The sequence below is a fragment of the Triticum dicoccoides genome, chromosome 3A (assembly GCF_002162155.2).
Source record: "Triticum dicoccoides isolate Atlit2015 ecotype Zavitan chromosome 3A, WEW_v2.0, whole genome shotgun sequence".
In the NCBI taxonomy this organism is placed as follows: Eukaryota; Viridiplantae; Streptophyta; class Magnoliopsida; order Poales; family Poaceae; genus Triticum; species Triticum dicoccoides.
Genome location: NC_041384.1, coordinates 631,574,823 through 631,594,686, shown reverse-complemented (window position 1 = coordinate 631,594,686; position 19,864 = coordinate 631,574,823). Strand labels below are relative to the sequence as shown.

At 45.3% G+C, this 19,864-nt stretch overlaps 2 protein-coding genes across 5 annotated transcripts; one reads left to right on the top strand and one right to left on the bottom strand.

Annotated features, from left to right (window-relative positions):
* Window positions 1-2,430: 2,430 nt before the first annotated feature.
* On the top strand, window positions 2,431-7,400 carry LOC119269738 (probable ion channel POLLUX). 4 transcript variants are annotated; one of them, XM_037551644.1, is made up of 13 exons: window positions 2,431-3,024; window positions 3,114-3,182; window positions 3,280-3,891; window positions 4,322-4,504; window positions 4,615-4,674; window positions 4,767-4,970; window positions 5,121-5,369; window positions 5,509-5,607; window positions 5,688-5,882; window positions 6,059-6,151; window positions 6,243-6,506; window positions 6,713-6,923; window positions 7,017-7,400. In XM_037551644.1, exons 1-13 carry the CDS (start codon window positions 2,446-2,448, stop codon window positions 7,049-7,051), a joined length of 2,853 nt encoding a protein of 950 aa, XP_037407541.1. In that variant the 5' UTR covers window positions 2,431-2,445; the 3' UTR covers window positions 7,052-7,400. The 4 variants fall into 4 exon arrangements, with proteins under 4 accessions (XP_037407541.1, XP_037407542.1, XP_037407543.1 ...); XM_037551645.1 differs by having other exon boundaries at window positions 6,713-7,400; XM_037551646.1 differs by lacking the exons at window positions 4,615-4,674; window positions 4,767-4,970.
* A 531-nt stretch (window positions 7,401-7,931) lies between these two features.
* LOC119269737 (serine/threonine-protein kinase SAPK4) lies at window positions 7,932-12,441 on the bottom strand. The gene is made up of 9 exons (XM_037551643.1): window positions 12,036-12,441; window positions 11,819-11,893; window positions 11,234-11,335; window positions 11,098-11,151; window positions 10,777-10,869; window positions 10,598-10,690; window positions 8,850-8,954; window positions 8,648-8,746; window positions 7,932-8,544 (listed from the first exon to the last, which is right to left on the bottom strand). Exons 1-9 carry the CDS (start codon window positions 12,153-12,155, stop codon window positions 8,194-8,196), a joined length of 1,092 nt encoding a protein of 363 aa, XP_037407540.1. The 5' UTR covers window positions 12,156-12,441; the 3' UTR covers window positions 7,932-8,193.
* Between the last annotated feature and the right edge of the window lie 7,423 nt (window positions 12,442-19,864).

The following is a 19,864-nucleotide window of genomic DNA, read 5'->3' as shown; positions in this document are numbered from 1 at the left end:
ATCTAGAGTATTAAATTCATGAAAACAGAGTAACGCCTTAAGCAAGATGACATGATGTAGAGGGATAAATTCATGCAATATGATGAAAACCCCATCTTGTTATCCTCGATGACAACAATACAATACGTGCCTTGCTGCCCCTATTGTCACTGGGAAAGGAAACCGCAAGATTGAACCCAAAGCTAAGCACTTCTCCCAATGCAAGAACGATCAATCTAGTAGGCCAAACCAAACTGATAATTCGAAGAGACTTGCAAAGATAGCCAATTATACATAAAAGAATTCAGAGAAGATTCAAATATTGTTCATAGATAATCTTGATCATAAACCCACAATTCATCGGTCTCGACAAACACACCGCAAAAAGAAGATTACATCGAATAGATCTCCACAAGAGAGGGGGAGAACATTGTATTGAGATCCAAAAAGAGATAAGAAGCCATCTAGCTAATAACTATGGACCTGAAGGTCTGAGGTAAACTACTCACACTTCATCGGAGAGGCTATGGTGTTGATGTAGAAGCCCTCCGTGATGGATACCCCCTCTGGCGGAGCTCCGGAACAGGCCCCAAGATGGGATCTCGTGGATACAGGAAGTTACAGCGGTGGAATTATGGTTTTGGCTCCGTATCTGATCGTTTGGGGGTACGTAGGTATATAGAGTAGGAAGGAGTACGTCGGTGGAGCAACAGGAGGCCCACGAGGGTGGAGGGCGCGCCTGGGGGAGGTAGGCGCGCCCCCTACCTCGTGGCCTCCTCCTTTGTTTCTTGACGTAGGGTCCAAGTCTCCTGGATCATGTTCGGTGAGAAAATCACGTTCCCGAAGGTTTCATTCCGTTTGATATTCCTTTTCTTTGAAACCCTAAAATAGGCAAAAAAACAACAATTCTAGACTGGTCCTCCGGTTAATAAGTTAGTCCCAAAAATAATATAAAAGTGGATAATAAAGCCCAATAATGTCCAAAACAGTAGATAATATAGCATAAAGCAATCAAAAATTATAGATACGCTGAAGACGTATCATCCACCCACATGCCGTATAAAGCCTCCTGAAGGCGATTCAGGCCGGTGTAGGTTCTATGTACAAAAATGTGGTAGTTTGGATCTCACTTTATCTTTTTCTCAAAAGAAGGGTCACACTGTATTCGCTTGTATCTCGTTGTTGAGTAGTTTCTACTATTACTAGTAGACTAGCTCATTGTTCGTGCATTACTACCACAAAAAATGATTCAAATTGCATTGTAGTTGTATACAAGAAGCAATGCATCATTTAATACTAAGGAAAAGAAATTCAATTAAGTAGCCAACGCTGCACTTGCGTAAGTGTGGCAGCGATGAGAGCACCATTGCAAGATGTGATTTTATTTTTCTCTCATCAAATTGGAGGGTCTGGTGGGTTCTATATGGATGAGGAAGATTGGGGTGGCGCGGGGGAGAGAACTCACCACCAACACCGCCAACAACTCCAATTTATAAGATACTAGAGACATGTTGTTGTTTTTTTTTTGGAAAAAACTAGTAATTACTCTCTCCGTCACATCACAGATTGCCAAACGGTATTCTCTAAAGGGGAAAATGGACGATTGAAGGAAAAATAACTCTTTTAGGGCGAACTAAAAAGGAAAAAAAAACTTGTGTGCTCCTTGGATGCTCGCTAGGCTAGCAAGAAAGCAAGCAAACCTGAAAGAAACACGAGGACATGTGCCCTGTTGCCGTGCCATACGAGCCGCTGCAATAAACAAACGAATTACTGCTCCAATCAGGGATGGAAAGTTCTGTCCTGAAATTAACAACGCACGAGCACATGCTCTCATGCCAACACAAATTACACCGCCAGCTGAAGCAGTTAACTAAACTTCCTTTTTTTCCCCTACAATAACATGGGCCGGCAAAGTTTCGTCCGGCCCGGCGATTCGCCGACGGACGGCCGAGATCCGGCGCCCTCGCCGCCAAGTGGAGCGGCGGACGGACCGGATCACCCGAGCCCCACTGGCTCCACATGACCCAGGCCCGGTCCGGCGGTTTACGCGCGGGAATGAAAAGGAGGAGAGATCAGATCACGGCACGGGACGGGGAATCCGTCGCTGTTGGTGTTGTGCTCCGGCCTCCAGCTGCCTTTGCGGCTGCCCACGGCGCCACGATCGCCGCCCCCTTCCTCTCCCGCGGTTACTGTTGCGCTGTTTATGTTTACCACCTCCGCCGAGCTAGCTACGACATGCCGCCGCTGCCCCGCCCACTCCGCAGTCACGGTCAACTAACCGCTCACGGCGGCTGACAGGTGGGGCCGGCCCACTAGCCATGGTCTGCCGATCCTGTCTCGGCCTCGCCGGGATAACTAATCACGTGGTTAAAGTGGAAGAATTCCGCGGAGTGGCTTATTACTGCCACCACCAGCTGGGCGAGCACCGGACGGGGGGAGGAGGGGAGCTCGAGCTCGGGCTCGCTAATGGCGGAGAGCGACGGCGGCGAGGCGGACCCCGGCGCCGGCCGCGCGGCAGGCGGTGGCGACGACCCGGCCCCGCGCGCGCAGCGGCCGCAGCTCGCCAAATCGCGCACCATCGCCGGCTCCGCCGCCGCGGCCGCCTCCGCCGAGATAAGGCGGGGCGGGAGGGACGGTGGCATCCTCGCCCGCCGCTCCACCACGGCGGCGGCGGCGCCCCTCCAGCAGGTGCCCAGGCGGCTCACCGTCGCCGTGGACGACCCCTCCCACGCGGCGCCCAACGCCGGCGTGCTCGACCGCGACTGGTGCTACCCGTCCTTCCTCGGCCCGCACGCCTCGCGCCCGCGCCCGCCGCGCCAGCAGCAGACGCCGCCGCCCGCCGTCGCCGCTGCCCCCGCCCGCCGGAACCCTAGCGGCAACCCGGCCACCACGCGGAGGGTGGCGGCCTCGCAGCGGGACGAGGAGAAGTCCCTGGCCTCCGTGGTCAAGCAGTCGGCGCTGCTCGGGGAGAGGAGGCCGCTCTCGCCCCCGCCGCCGCCGCCGCGCGCTCGCCGATTCGATCTCTCTCCCTACTGCCTCCTACTAGTAAGCAATGCCATTTAAAGCTCCAGCCTTGTTTGCAACAGCTGACTTACTATTCTGGTCCATTTCCCCCGTGAATTTATTGCTTGCAGTTGCTGGTCGTAACCGTCACAAGCTCCTCCCTGGCTTTCTGGCAGTGGATGAAAGTGCTGGGGCTCCAGGTTACCTATCTATTTCACCTGCCAAAATTGTGTGGTGCCAGTTGGTTTCACCGTAACTGATATCTCTGACAGCTTATAAGCACTTGCATTTTTGCAGAAAAAGGTCAGATCATGCAGTGGTGGTGCTGATGCTGCGGACAGTGAGGAAACTGCCGAGACATCCTGGGTTCTTGGGGACCCTGGTTCCGGCTTTGTTAGCTCCGAGAGCTGGAAATTAGCTCCGATGCTTGCACTGGCAATACCGTTGTTCCTTTTTAAATACGCTGACCAGCTGCGGCGAAAGAAAGAAAATTCCAGCAGGACGAGAAGCACCGAGGAAGAAGTGCCTCTCGAGAAGAGGATTGCTTACAAGGTTGATGTGTTCTTCTCAGGGCATCCGTATGCTAAGTTGCTTGCCCTCCTGATCGCCACTGTAGTTCTCATTGCCTCGGGCGGCATTGCGCTGTATTCTGTCAGTGGCAGTGGGTTCCTGGAGGCTCTTTGGCTTTCCTGGACTTTTGTGGCAGATTCAGGAAACCATGCTGACCAGGTTGGCCTCGGTCCAAGGATTGTGTCCGTGTCGATTAGCGCCGGTGGCATGCTGGTGTTTGCCACGATGCTCGGGCTTGTGTCAGATGCGATATCGGAGAAGGTGGATTCTTGGCGTAAGGGGAAAAGTGAGGTGATAGAGGTCAACCATATACTAATCCTCGGATGGAGCGACAAGCTGGTAATGTTCTGGTGAAATATTGCTTGAGTATCAATACTAATAAGTAACAAATCAGTCAGGCAGCAGATAACTTAGTAAAGCGTCCTGTGATAGAACCTGACGATCCCCTAGTAGTGCGTTTCTGAAGTAGGTTTGTAAGAAATGTTAATGTATGCTGACTTGTAGGATTTCATTTTCAAGGATTCAATGCACATTATGCTTTCAAAACTTAAGTCTGTATTTTAAATTCCATTTTAGACAAACCAACTTCGGAAGTTAAATGTTGGTCTTTTTCCACCATTTTTAGTTACTTTATGCACTTCATTTTGTACATTATCCTCCAATCTTACTGAGGGAAGTTGTGCACTGAGCACTGAGGTTTATTTGCTTGCTTTGGTATTGATAAAGACTGAATCAACTGGCTTACTACTTTTTTCACTATGTGGAGCAGGGCTCTCTTCTGAAGCAGCTGGCTATAGCCAATAAAAGCATTGGTGGTGGTGTAGTTGTTGTCCTGGCAGAAAGAGACAAGGAAGAGATGGAGATGGACATAGGAAAGCTAGGATTTGATTTCATGGGAACATCTGTAATATGTAGAAGCGGCAGTCCTCTAATCCTAGCAGATCTGAAGAAGGTACCGAGCTGTTCTTCTGATCCTCCACTATGAATACACTCCTTGGATGGTTTCTTTTCATGCTATGTGTCATGTAAATATCTACCTGAAATGTCCTTTCCTCCCCACAGGTTTCTGTTTCCAAAGCGCGTGCTATTATTGTTTTAGCATCTGATGAAAATGCAGACCAAGTTAGTGTTTTCTTCTATCCACCTTTACTATTTTGGGGTTGACAGCTCATATAATTATTTGCCCAACGTTCATTTTCTCCATTCCCCCCCAGAGTGATGCACGAGCTTTGCGTGTCGTACTGAGCCTGACTGGAGTAAAAGAGGGCTTAAGGGGGCATATTGTTGTAGAGATGAGTGACCTTGACAATGAACCTTTAGTGAAATTGGTTGGAGGTGAACTAATTGAAACAGTTGTTGCCCATGATGTCATTGGACGTTTGATGATACAGTGTGCACTCCAACCTGGCTTGGCACAGGTACATTTCAATGTAACACTTGGTTCTGCAGTAAGAAAGAAAAGAAACAAAATCTTTGAGCCTAGCATACTAAACTGCAATGCTGTTTGGTCCTGTATTTTTGCCCGGGATGTATCTCCATGATTGCTAACCCACCATATTCTTTTGCAGATATGGGAGGATATTTTGGGATTTGAAAATGCAGAATTCTATATAAAAAGATGGCCAGAATTGGATGGCATGCGGTTTGGGGATGTGTTAATCTCATTCCCTGATGCTGTGCCCTGCGGAGTGAAGCTTGCGTCAAGATTTGGAAGTATATTAATGAATCCGGATGATGATTATGTTTTAAGAGAAGGCGATGAAATCCTTGTTATAGCAGAAGATGATGATACTTATGCACCTGCTCCTCTACCAGAGGTTAATTTTCTGAGCTATGCTTAATGTTGTATAATATTTAGTCTCTTTGTACCAACTATCATTAAGCCAGTCATACTGCCCAGATAAAAAAAATCCTATTCACTTAGATTTTTATTTGATCTATGTTATTTCTTGCCAGGTGCATAAGGGTTTTCTACCTAACGTTCCCACCCCGCCTAAATATCCAGAGAAAATTTTGTTCTGTGGTTGGCGACGTGACATCCATGATATGATAATGGTAAGTTAACCTGTGCATTTTGCCAGGATCGATGTACGTTTACGCACATCTTGGATATGAATGTTGGTGCTGTTGTGTAGGTTCTAGAAGCATTTCTTGCTCCAGGTTCTGAATTGTGGATGTTCAATGAGGTGCCAGAGAAGGCGAGGGAGACAAAACTGACTGACGGTGGTATGGATATTCTTGGACTAACAAACATTAAACTTGTACACAAAGAAGGGAATGCTGTCATCAGGCGGCACTTAGAAAGCTTGCCTCTTGAGACCTTTGATTCTGTGAGTATATGCCCTATCATAGAGACAAATGTAGTACTCTGAACGTTTCTATTCAAACAATGATTGTTTTATGGAACCGTCAATGTTGTCCAAAATAGTTCGTCATCTTGGCTCGCATTTCTTTTACTCAGTTTACCTATGCTGAAATACACCCATTGCTAACTTTGAAACCACAGATTTTAATTCTTGCAGATGAGTCGGTGGAGGACTCCATTGTACAATCGGATTCACGGTCCTTAGCGACACTTCTTCTAATTCGCGATGTTCAGGTGAGCAACAAGCAGCCTGGCTGTAGCATATATAACTGACAGTGCATAGGTAGATGACCGCTGCATTACTGATGTGTACCTTCTTCTGTAGTCCAAACGTCTTCCGTCGAAGGAGTCAAAATCACCTCTACATCACAATGGCTTCTCTCACAGCTCCTGGATTCGGAAGATGCAGCATGCATCGGACAAATCAATAATAATCAGTGAGATACTGGACTCAAGAACTAGAAACCTTGTATCTGTCTCCAAAATCAGCGATTACGTCCTGTCAAATGAACTTGTCAGTATGGCATTAGCAATGGTAGCAGAAGACAAGCAAATCAACAGAGTTCTTGAGGAACTTTTTGCTGAGGAGGTAACTATCTAAATTGTGACATAATTTGAGTTGTGCTTTAATATTGCAATAACATGTTTTTTCCACAATCTATGTGTACAAGCCACACTTACCAGTTAACAATGACTTGAAGCATCTCTATTTAATGTCGTACCAGATGATAGTTTTTAAAAATTAACTACCCAGTGACCTGCATAAGATCTGACCGTGGTAATCCTATGGTACAGGGCAACGAGATGTGCATACGGTCTGCTGAGTTTTACCTGTATGAACAAGAGGAATTGAGTTTCCTGGACATAATGGTGAGGGCTCGTGAGCGAGACGAGATTGTGATCGGCTACCGGCTTGCCAACACCGATGAGGCAATCATTAATCCAGAGCACAAGTCGGAGATTAAGAAGTGGTCTCTAGACGACGTGTTTGTTGTGATCGCGAAAGGTGACTGACTAGTTTTACAATGTCATCTCACTTTTTTTGAAGCGCAAGTGTATACTATGATAGTAATAATAGTACAATACTAATCCATGCTAGCTGATAGAGAAGATAACCGGGCAAAGCATATGTGAAAGTACAGTTGTGATCTCATCTCACCCGAGACATTGGCACTGTACATGTCGGTTCCTGTCGTCTCCGTAGCATTCAGTTCACCTCAACGTAGGTAACTTCGGCGCCCCAGCCAGAGGTTGTTGCTGATGAGTAAATAAGCAGTACAGTGGGTCAATGCAGTAGGAATAGCTTGTGACTCATGTTGTATTTTGTAAGCTCGCAGCTAATTATTGAATCCGTGATATGCTATATGCCATGATGTGTTGATGTTCAAAGGAAAGAGGACATGCAGAGTATTCTGTGAATGCTCCTGTAGTTGTACCTAGACATAGCTAAACAGCGTGCATCTTTGTTCTTTTACTTTTGCTATGCTGCGTTGATGTTCCAAGAAAGAGGACATGCAGTGTAGCCTGTGATTCTGTGAAGGCCCCTGTGATGCTATCTAACCATAGCTGTACCTCTGCATAGTGCATCTTGGTTCTTCTACTTTCTCTTGAGACTTATTAATTCAGTTGCAAATCAAGCAACTGTGAAATAGAGCACCTCCGTGCTAGAAGCTATCATCGGAGCTATGTGATGGTGCTAGCTCGTTGACTGTTGAGACAATTAAGAAGGTTTGAATCCTGGCATGCCTCTGCAAAGTTGAGAAAGAAAGACAAGTGCCTCATGATACCAGCTTAGGAGCTGTAGCTGTAGGTGGTGCTTGCGGTCATCACAGCACGTGGAGATGGCTGCACCAACTGGTATTTGGTATCGGTTGGATGGGTTGGTGGTGCTAACTGTTATACCAGAAGTAGCCCAGGGACATTCTGAAGAGGGTGTATCCACCACAACTCCCACTTGTAGCACAAATTGCCAGTTTTAGGGCGAACCACAGAATGCGTCGGCAATACTTCAAGCTTTAAACATGAAGCGCTGGATAGCCTGAGGAGCGCCATTTCTCCCAATCACAGGGAATACAAGCATACGCTTTATATGTACATAAGTTTCTCTGTCAAGAGCCAAATATTACAGCATTCATCAAGCCCCCTTTGTCCCATGTAAATTATGTTACAGGAACCAAAACCAAACAGAAGCAAACTTCCACAAAATTGCATATCCCACTGAGCGCAGAAGTTCCACGATAGGCCGATTATCTACAGGTAACTTACTCCGCATACTTTCATGATATGCGTAGCGAGCTCATGCGGAGCTCTCCGCTTGCATGAACCTCCTTGACCCTCTTGTCGTACTCATCCTCCTCTTCCTCCTCCGCCACTTCTGGCCTCTCTTCCTCTTCCTTCTCTTCCTCGTCGTCCGAACCCTCATCGCCCCAACCATAGCTTGGCCTGGATGACTTTGGCATGGTCCTTGCCTCCTGGACGATCTTCATGATCTCTTCTGAAGTCTGCTCCGAGAAAGAAGGCACGGCGTTATCCCTCCTGAAGTACATGGCCTGCGCCGTCTCTGTGAGCTCCCTTGGCAGGTTCTTCAGGAACCATGGGTGGCTCTTTATCTCCCTCATCGTGATTCTCTGGACAGCATTCAGATTATCACGTCAACGCGATGTCACTTGCTATGAAACATGGTGACTTCCTAAAAAGAAGAAGGCGAAAGATACAGATTGAGGTCATTACCTTCGATGGGACATTAACAAAGATACGGGCCATAAGCTGTCGGCATTCCATGGATATGTGGACATGATCAGGTATAGTATATTGCACGGACATTATTCGCTGTAGATGAAGAGTGGCCATAATGAGGGTCATTTGACGTGCAAAAGGAAATACCGTGAGCCAAAATAGGATAAATCTGCGTCGCATAATTCTAGAATGTCACCTGAATGGTCTTGCGTATATTCTTGGGGTCATCCTGGTCTTCAAATGGATAGCCTCCCACAAGCATGACGTAAAGAGTCACCCCACAAGACCACACATCTGCAAGCTACATTAACAAGATCCATTGCTGCTAATTAGTATATAGCTGAAGAATAGTCTCATGTCACTAGATACTAGCTAATATCCATTAGGACGACATACAAAGTTCAGGACCGACATCTGACAATCTCTTATGTGACTATGATTAGCATGGTTTACTGTGATACTAAACTTCAGATTCAGTAACCGCACAGGAAAATTGTGTTGACTCTGCAGTGTCAAGATAAAGCATCCTAATGATGCAGTTCTAGTGCAGTTTTGTACTTCTGTTCTGTTGTTGCATTATTCATTTAGCCTAAAGGTTCTTCCTTGCGTTGTTGAAGTTTCAGTGTGCTAGCATACTGAACTTACAAATTAACCACAAGGACCATCGCCTTGATCAGCAAAACCAACTTATAAATTATACTAGCCCCGGTAGCCATGAATAATGATTAAAGCAAAATAACTGGCTTCATTTGATGGAGCATAGTCACGTGTATGAATCCACCCACCACTCCCACAGTCGCTGGGTCGATCAGGGAAGCACCAACATGGCAAAAACTAAGTGAAACAGGCATGCCAATGCTACAGTTCTCCATTCCCGTGAAAAGCTATGGAATACAGCCCAACATTTGCATAATATATGCCAATACAGTGCATCTTTGTATCAAGGAAGCCATGACATCACATTTCCTACAATGTGGACAGGAATTAGACATCCTTGCATGCATTTACCATGCTCCAAAATTTAGACTTCATAAAATACAATGGATTCAATAGAAGCAAACAGCAAGGCAGGAAAGTAGGCTGCAGAAAATTTGCCACGATAGGGGCCGAGCTGGACTTACTTCTGTTACCAGGCAAACCTACCTACCTATTTGCGATAAAATGATTTGAACAAGAAACTAGAATCCAAAAACTCCATGAATAGTTAAAAAGGTGAATCATATCTAGAAACATGTAGAATCTAGAGGATAAGAACCTATTTTGTGGATGGATGGTCTGCATTCACCAAATAGCCCACTCCACTTTTCCGATGTCAACATCCTTTATTGTACATCTTACCTCGACAAACCAAACAGAAGATGTTCCAGCACCTCATGCTGACAATGACTCCTCATCAAACAGAAGCTTGCCAAGAGAATTTCAGATAATCTGTTTGTCCAATATTCGTGGTATTTTTAAATATAATATAATGTATTGCCCATCACAATTTAATAAATAAAGCCAAATATCAGGTATTTCCTAAAATCTTTTCCCTGCTTTTAGATAATGCAAGCTTTTGGAAGGTACTCCTTTAGCCTTGGGGTGCCCGTCATTCAACCGGCCTTTTGATTAAATTGAGGGGCCAAGCATATGTAACGTCACAATCATGACGCAAGTGCATCCACTAAATGGTTTCAATGGAGAAGTTTAAATAGTGTCAAGGCACCGACTATTTAACCAATCAGGAAGGCTTGGCAGAATGCCCAAATACTCGTAATTTCAGTGAAATCATGAGTAAAACTTGCATACTGTATTTCTCATGTGAAAACCACAAGATGAAAGAGATATTTGCACATACAATGCCTAGAAAAGAGGTTTGTTCTAATGACCTAACAGATTATCTTGCAAAGGACTAACAGAAACCAGATAAGGTAAATGTAAAACAATAAAAAAATACAAACTCACCTTTCCATCATACTCACGGCGGGATAGCACCTCTGGTGCAATATATGCTGGCGTCCCCACTGCTGATTTGGGCCTTGAATGCAATACTGATGACTGATCCAGAAATGGGAAGAACAGTTTCTGTGAGAATTTACAGACATCGATAACTTGAAGGTTCAATATGTGGGTTCAGGGACAACCTTGGAGTAGCCGAAATCGCATATTTTGAGCCGTGGAGCTGCACTGCCATCCAAGAGAACGTTCTCCAGCTTCAAATCTCTATGGCATATTTGCTGGTATATGACAAGATTGTCCCGAGAATCAAGTTAATAGAAATACAGTACACTAGATCTTGGCTCATACATAAGACTGCAGAAGATTAACAGTGAAACCAGCCGTGAAACATAAAAGAAACTTGAAAGGTGAAACACTAGGCACACTAGTCATTTGTGATTCAGGAAAGTGGGCTGCTGATTTGAATGTAAATTATTATAACAATACTCTTGCTTGCGTGTTCGTACCATGTGATGGCAGTAGCTCACACCACAGATCAACTGCTGAAAGAAATACCTTGCCTGCGTGAAGCAAAACCAGATTAAGTATTGCTCTTCCACCCAAATCCATAAGATTATAAAATTGAGGAATAAATCACGAGACCTCATCCTCACTGAAGCGCCCACGATCACAGATTCGCTCAAACAGCTCCCCACCTGCTGCGAACTCCATGACAATCATAAGATTTGTTGGCGTCAGTACCACCTGGAGAATTTCCCCCCAGAACAACTAATTAAAATCATGTGTGTGGACGCGTGGTTGTGATAAGGAACAAGTAAATAAAGCTAAAAGCACAATCTGATTCCTTCTTCCATCAAAAGTTTGTGCTATTGCAATGCAAACAGAAAGATATGCCTTTATGTTTCAGGTGAATAATTGCCACGGAGAAGGTGCCTCTCGGCGACATGCATCTGTAACATGAGAATCCACGCCCAAACCACACAAATATACAAGGGGCTTGTGTAAAGCGAAATCAGGAAAGGGGGAAAAGGAAGGGAGGTATCAAACATTAGGTAGCAATCGAAGATTCCTCACCACATGCAGTTAGGAGAATTTTTTACAGGAAAAAAAATCACCCGCGCCATTCCTACCCCGTGAACACCAAACGATTTGCGTTCGGAAACGCGAAAATTTTGTTTTAAAAAACAGAGAGAGAATTGGCCCGTGTGGACGAATTTTTGCACGAACCTCCTTGAAGCGGATGATGTTGGGGTGGCGCAGCGAGCGGTGGTTGATGATCTCCCTGTAGACATTCTCGTCAATCTGCAGGGCACAGATCCCCAAAACGGTAATTAATCCTCCTCCCGCCGGACAAGCAAGCCAGCCAGCCCAATTACTCCTCCTTGTATGTAGCACAAAAATAAATAAACGGAGAGGACGGGGGGAGGAAGACAAGCGAACGAACCCGGTGGCCGCGCTCGATGCACTTGACGGCGACGAGCTCGCGGGTCTCGCGGTTGCGCATCAGCCGCGCCACCCCGAAGTTGCCCGACCCGATGTCCCGCACCGCCTCGTACTTCTCCATCCCCTCCCTCCCTCCCTCCGCCCCCCGCGCGTCGCCGGCCGCGCCCCCGTGCCCCTGCCCCTCGGCCTCGCCTCCCTCACGCGCACGATCCCCGTGGGACCCACGACGGCTTGCCTGCCGGCCGGAGCCGCGGACGGAACGGAGGGCACGGCGGCGGCGGAAGGGCGCGAGGCGAGGCTGCGGAAGGGTGCGGTGCGGTGGGGGCTCGCGCCGTGCCTCGTTCGTTGGGTCGGTAGGTTGGCTCTGGGCCGTGCCGCGGGTTGCGTCTGCGGTGGCGCGTGTGTGGGGGCGGTGCGTGGGCGTGTGTCGCGGGGAGGATTATATACCCAGGGGGGAGGGGCGCGGCCAGCGAGGTGGAGGAGGAGCCAGGCGGGAGGGGGGGTGGGGAGGTGGAGTGGGCGGAGGGGCTGCCCGGTGGGCCACGCCGTCGGCGGGTCCGCGTCACGCAGCGTGGCGCGCGGACCCCGCCTGCCTGCCGCCTGGCTGGATTCGTTTCGATGCGTCCAAAATGGCTCGCTACTGCTGGAGCTTTGCGCTGTTTGATCGGCGGAAAAATATCCCGGAGGGGGAAAAACGGGAAAACATCCATTTGGTATCCTGCTGCTATGAATACCTGTTTCCATCGAAGGAATGATCCCACTGGGTATAATTAATGCTGTACTAATCAGATCACAGCGTCGCATGTCGGCTTTACTTTATCGTATCTTTTTCTTTTTTGAAATTCACTTTGTCGTATCTTTGTGTTATCTTAGCCGGCTGATTTTGTGAACTAGGTAGTGGAGTAATATTGTGGTTGTAGGGGGAAGAGGATGATCATGTGCTTCCAGCCCTGGAGCCCGTGGGTCGTTGGATCATGGATCCAACGGTAGGAAGAGCTCATCCAAACTTTCAAGAAAACCCCTCAAGGAGTCCTGTAGTTTTGTGTAATTTTGCCCAGGTCCAAAGACTTCAAAGCTAACCACTAAAGAATGACATCAAGTGAGGCATTACATGTTCGTAGCTGGCATCCCAAATTCACGGGCATAGTGTTGAATAGCTTTGAAATCTGATAACACTTAACACCATTAGCTCATCACATAACCATGGTTATGTAAGCTCTCATTTTCGTTCTTCTTTTTTATCTCTCCCTTGTCCCTTTTCTCGTCGAGAGTCCCCAACGTTCTACCCCGACTCCTCTCCCCTTCTCCTCAGTCGTTGTCGCCAACATGAGTGGGAAAGGGAGGGGAGCTCGAGTAGACTCTTTACATAGTAAACTGGGGTAGTAGTAGTCAACTTAAGGACATGTGGCTTTGTGCTTGTTTGAAGTTCTTCAATGTACCATGCAGATGGTGTATGATGGTTGTCATGCTTTTCCCCTAATTGTTTTCTATGGAGGAAGCTAGCAGTTGATGGTAGACCTAATGAGTGCTCCCTCGATAAGCCTGGCAATGGGCCAAATCGGACCAGCGTAGATGTCCATTCCCTCACCTTGAGCAGTCGCGGGGTTAGTAAAAAGTTGGGTGTGAATCTGTCATCAGCTTTCCCTGGTCTGGCGCTCGGAGGGGAAGGCTGGTATCGATGATCTCTTGCTTTTCTTATTGCACGGGAAGACCTCTGTCGTGGATCTAAGGACAAAAAACTCTCCAATATGCCTCTTGGAAGGCATGGATGGATCGTCGACCGCTCGTCGACTTCTCTTATTGCATGTGCCTTCATCTGCAACCTCCAATGGGAGGCCCTTGTTCCCTTGTTGTCTCTAAGCAAGGCAACGGTAGGGGGCGTTGGCCAACGTGTCTCCAACGAGGTTAACATCTACTCAAGGACTGGTTTGCTTTATATGTTTCCTATAACGGGTGCTTATCGAAAAGTTCAAGGACTTGGGTAAATTTATTTTCCTTAGGTTCCTTCAACTGTTGCTTTAATTCTAATTTTGAAATACACACAAATTATTTGACTCACCCATTAGTTAAGCAAGAAAATACTTGCCCGAATAATTAGTGAAAATTGAGCGAAATCCATTACAAACTTGACCATAAAATACCAACAAGCAACAACCGTACAATGCATGCAGACTAGTGCCAAACACCAAAGTCCAACGACCACTACAACAGTCAACAAAAGCATGCAAGCCGCTACTTCTGTAAACCATCGACACGTGGGTCACTACACCACAAAGGAACCTCAATCGGCTGGCTACAGCTTGAGGATAACACATCGAAAAACTAATAGACACCACCAAATCCATGTTGACAACCCCAAAAATGGGAACCATGCATTATGTAACAAAAGACACCTCCCCGTTAGCGTCACCCATATATTTTTGCTCCTAATTGTTTTCTATTTTTTGGATGCCTAATCGAGAGCTAGCGCCATCCTTTTTGCTTTTGCTCCTATTTGGTTTCTCATTTTGGATGTTGAAATACCGGATCGGGGTTAGAGCCACCCTTCTCGCTTATTGTTTTCTCCTTCACGATGCAGTCAATTATCTTGCCTAGTTAAGGGTTAGCAGCAGGCAACCTGCCAAGGAAATGACAATTTTTTTAAAGATATGGCTTCCAATAGCAAGCACCAACATACCATTTGCATCAACCACATAAACCACCTACACAATGGACTTGGGCGAATGAATGTTAGTAAAGTCAAAACTACCACTTTCCTCATTGGCGGACGCCTTGCAGGGGCATCAAGAGGGGGAGCACTATGGGCGTCATAATTATAGTTGAGACCCCAAGTGAGACCACCTTCCACCACACAATTGATATTGGTGAAACAAGCTGACCACACAACTCCAACAGGTTGGGCATTATCTTGAGCACCAAAGCCATGACCCCGACCATGGGCTCTCCCTCAACGAGTTTCGTAATTTTTCTCAGGTCCAAAGACTTCAAAGATAACCGTGAAAGAAACATGAAATGAGGCATTACATGATTATAGCAGACATCCCAAATTCATAGGCATGGTGTTGAATAATTTTAAAATAAGATAAAACTTAACACCATTAGTTAATCACATAATCATGGTTCCGTAAGATCTCATTTCTTTTATCCTCTTTATCTCTCCCTAATTCCCTTTCTCGTTGAGAGGCACGAACGCTCTCCCGACCCATCTCCCCTTTTCGTCTGTCATTGTCGTCAATCAGGGTGGAAGGGGAATGGGAGCTCGAGGAGCCTATGTACATAGTAGATATATGATAATACTTGCCTTAAGGGCATGCCGCTTTGTGCTTGTCTGTGGTTCTTCATTGCCATGCATATAGTGCTTGATGGTTGTTGTGCTCTTCCCCTATGGAGGAAGCTAGAAGTTGGTTGGTAGATTCTATGATTCCTCCCTCAGTAAGCTTGGCAGTGTGCCAAATCTGCCGACGAAGATCTCCATCCCCTCTTCCCGAGCCATCGTGGGGGCAATAAAAGAATTGGGGGTGAATTTGTCTTTAATTTCCTTTGATGTGGCGCTCTGGGGGGGGCATCAATGATATTATTGCGCAGGAAGACCTCCACCACCTAGGTTGTGGATCTAAAAACACTCTATGATGTGCCTCTAGTGAGGCATGGGTGGATCGCCGACCACCCATCGACCTTGTCATTAGCCCTGTATGCCTTCATCTGCACCCTCCATGGGAGGCCCTTATTCCCTTGTTGTGTCAAAGCAAGGAGGTGGCAGGGGACGCTGGCCAAAGTATCTCCAACAAGGCCAGCATCTACGAAGGACTGGGTTTCTTTCTATGTTTCCTATATCTCGCAATGTTGCATGACCTGGCTAATTTTATTTTCCTTGGGTTTGATACGTATCCAACGTATCTATAATTTTTGATTGTTCCATGCTGTTATATTATCATTCTCAGATGTTTTACAATCATTTTATATCAACTTTATATCATTTTTTGGAACTAACCTTGACATAGTGCCCAGTACTAGTTGTTGTTTTTTGCTTGTTTTGTACTTCGCAGAATATCAGTACCAAACGGAGCGAAACTTTTTGAAGAATTTTTTTGGACCAGAAGACACCCAGTGGGCCAAAGAAGTACCAGAGGGGAGGCCCGAGGTGGGCACAACCCACCAGGGCGCTCCAGGAGGCCCAGGCGCGCCTAGGGGGGTTGTGCCCCCTCAGTGACCTCCTGCACCGCCTCTTCGCCCTATAAATCCCCAAATATTCCAGAAACCCTAGGGGAGTCGACGAAATACAATTCCAGTCGCTGCAAGTTCCAGAACCACGAGATCCAATCTAGACACCATGATAGAGGGGTTCATCATCCTCATTGGTGCCTCTCCGATAATGCGTGAGTAGTTCACCATAGACCTACGAGTCCGTAGGCAGTAGCTATATGGCTTCCCCTCTCTCTTATTATTCTCAATACAATGGTCTCTTGGAGATCTATTTGATGTAACTTTGTTTGCGGTGTGTTTGTTGGGATCCAATGAACTTTGAGTTTATGATCAGATCTATATCCATGAATATTATTTTAGTCTTCTTTGATCTCTTATATGCATGATTATTTATAGCCTCGTATTTCTTCTTCGAATCTTTGGTTTAGTTAGGCCAACTAGATCATTTTTTCTTGCCATGGGAAGAGGTGCTTTGTGATGGGTTCGATCTTGCGGTGTTCTTTCCCAGTGACAGAAGGGGCAGCAAGACACGCATGTATCGTTGCTATTAAGGATAACAAGATGGGGGCTATTCCTACATGAATAGATCTCGTCTACATCATGCCATCGTTCTTATTGCATTACTCAGTTTCCATGAACTTAATACACTAGACGCATGCTGGATAGCGGTCGATGTGTGGAGTAATAGTAGTAGACACAAGCAGGAGTCGGTCTACTAATCTTGGATGTGATGCCTATATATTGATCATTGCCTTGGATATCATCATAATTATTCGATCTTCTATCAATTGCCCAACGGTAATTTGTTTACCAACCGTATGCTATTTCTTGAGAGAAGCCACTAGTGAAATCTACGGCCCCAGGGTCTATTCTTTATTATATTTGCTTTGAGATCTATTTTTAATTGCCTTTGTTTCCAGATCTATTATTCCAAAAACCCAAAAATACTTTGCTGCACTTTTTTTATTACTTATTTTATTTTGTGTTTTATCGGGATCTATTTATCCAATCTACAAAAAAAATCATGTCAACTTGACAATTTCTGGCGCCATTACCCGAAGAGGGATTGACAACCCCTCATACGCGTCGGGTTGCAAGTATTTGCTCTTTGTGTGCATGTACCGTTTACATAGTGTTGCTTGGTTCTCCTACTGGATTGATACCTTGGTTTCATGATACGTCTCCAACTTATCTATAATTTTTTTGTTCCATGCTATTATATTATTTGTTTTGGATGTTTTATATGCATTAATATGCTATTTTATGTTATTTTTGGGACTAACCTACTAACCTAGAGCCCAGTGCCAATTTCTGTTTTTCCTAGTTTTTTAGCTTCGCAGAAAAGGAATATCAAACGGAATAAAACTTTCACAAGGATTTTTCTTGGACCAAAAGAAACCCAGGAGACTTGGAGTTCAAGTCAGAAGAGCCACTAGGCGGCGACAAGGGTGGAGGTCGTGCCCTAGGGGGGCGCCCTTACCTTGTGGGCCCCTCGTGACTCCCCTACCCTAGTTCTTCCTCCTATATATTCACATATATTCCCGAACCTCCAGAACTATCCACGAAAACACTTTTCCACCGCTGCAACCTACTGTTCCCGTGAGATCCCATCTTAGGGCCTTTTCCAGCATCCTGCTGGAGGGGGATTCGATCACGGAGGGCATCTACATCAACTCTATTGCCCTTCTGATGAAGCGTGAGTAGTTTACCTCGGACCTACGGTTCCCTAGCTAGTAGCTAGATGGCTTCTTCTCTCTCTTTGATTCTCAATACCATGTTCTCCTCGATGTTCTTGGAGATCTATCCGATGTAATTTTCTTTTGCGGTGTGTTTGTCGAGATCCCATGAATTGTGGATTTATGATCAGATTATCTATGAATATTATTTAAATCGTCTCTGAATTCTTATATGCATGATTTGATATCTTTGTAATTCTCTTCGAACTATCGGTTTAGTTTGGCCAACTAGATTGGTTTTTCTTGCAATGGGAGAAGTGATTAGCTTTGGGTTCAATCTTGCGGTGTCCTCACCTAGTGGCAAACTATGGGTAGCGAGGCACATATTGTATTGTTGCTATCAAGGATAAAAAGATGAGGTTTACATCATATTGCTTGAGTTTATTCCTCTATATCATGTCATCTTACTTAAAGCGTTACTCTGCACTTTATGAACTTAATACTCTAGATGCAGGCAGGAGTCGGTCGATGTGTGGAGTAATAGTAGTAGATGCAGGCAGGAGTTAGTCTACTTGACACGGACGTGATGCCTATATTACATAATCATTGCTTTGGATATTGTCATAACTTTGCGTTTTTCTATCAATTGCTCAACAGTAATTTGTTCACCCACTGTATTATTTGCCTTCAAGAGAGAAGCCTCTAGTGAAACCTATGGCCCCCGGGTCTATTTTCCATCATATTAGTTTTCGGTCTACTATTTTGCAATCTTTTATTTTTAGATCTATAAACCAAAAAAACCAAAAATATTTAATTATCTTTTATTTAGTTTTATTTATCTTTATCAGATCTCACTTTTGCAAGCGACCGTGAAGGGGTTGACAACCCCTTTATCGCGTTCGGTGCAAGTGTTTATTTGTTTGTGCAGGTATTAGTGATTTGCGCGTTCTTCTCCCACTGGATTGATACCTTGGTTCTTAACCGAGGAAAATACTTATCTCTACTGTGTTGCATCACCCTTTCCTCTCAAGGGAAAAAACCAACGCAAGCTCAAGAAGTACTAGAAAGAATTTCTGGCACCATTGCCGGGGAGTTCTACGCCAAGTCAAGCCCACCAAGTACCCATCATAAAATCTCATCTCTTGCATTACATTATTCGCCATTTGCCTCTCGTTTTCCTCTCCCACACTTCTAAAATGATTTTCGAAAAGATTTGCCCTTGCCTTCGCCTTTCTTCCGCTTGTCTTCTCGCTTGCTTTTCATTCGCTCGTTCGCTAGATTGGTTTGTTGCCACCATGTCTGAGTTTGGGGAGATTATTGTTGAAAAGGATAGTTGTAATTATGAGGTAAACCTGGATAATTTTGCTAATTTTGATCCTCATGAAGAATCTACTATCTTGCACACTAAAAAACTTCGCATAGGTAGCGACACTATTATTGGAACATGAGTTATTCAAGATTTCTTAACTTGTGCCGGTGCGTTGCCCATGTTAGGTGGATCTATTCTCCATAAAACTAATAGTCTCGTGGATGAAATAACTTTGCTTTGTAATTGAACTTGAAATACAATTTGTTCATATGCACCCTTGCATACAATAGATTTTCCTAGAGTTCTCTAATGTTGAGCATTCTTCAGTTAAACGCGCCGCTGCCATATTTCTAGCTCATGAGTTTAGATTCATTATGAAAGAAGCTAGTGAAATTTTTGCGCATTATAAAATAGATGGTGGTCATCCTCCCATAGAGGGGATTCTCTTTTATCAAGAAGAAATAATGCGTTTACGATCTCTCCGTCATGTTGCTTATAATGAAAATTTAAGAAAAAGGGTCCCTACCGATGTTCTAGTTGAGAGAATTTATGAACTTAATGATAATTTTGCTATACAAAACAAGGATTAGGTTTATCTCTAGAAAATAAGCTTATGACTTTTTACCAAAAGAACGCTTACAA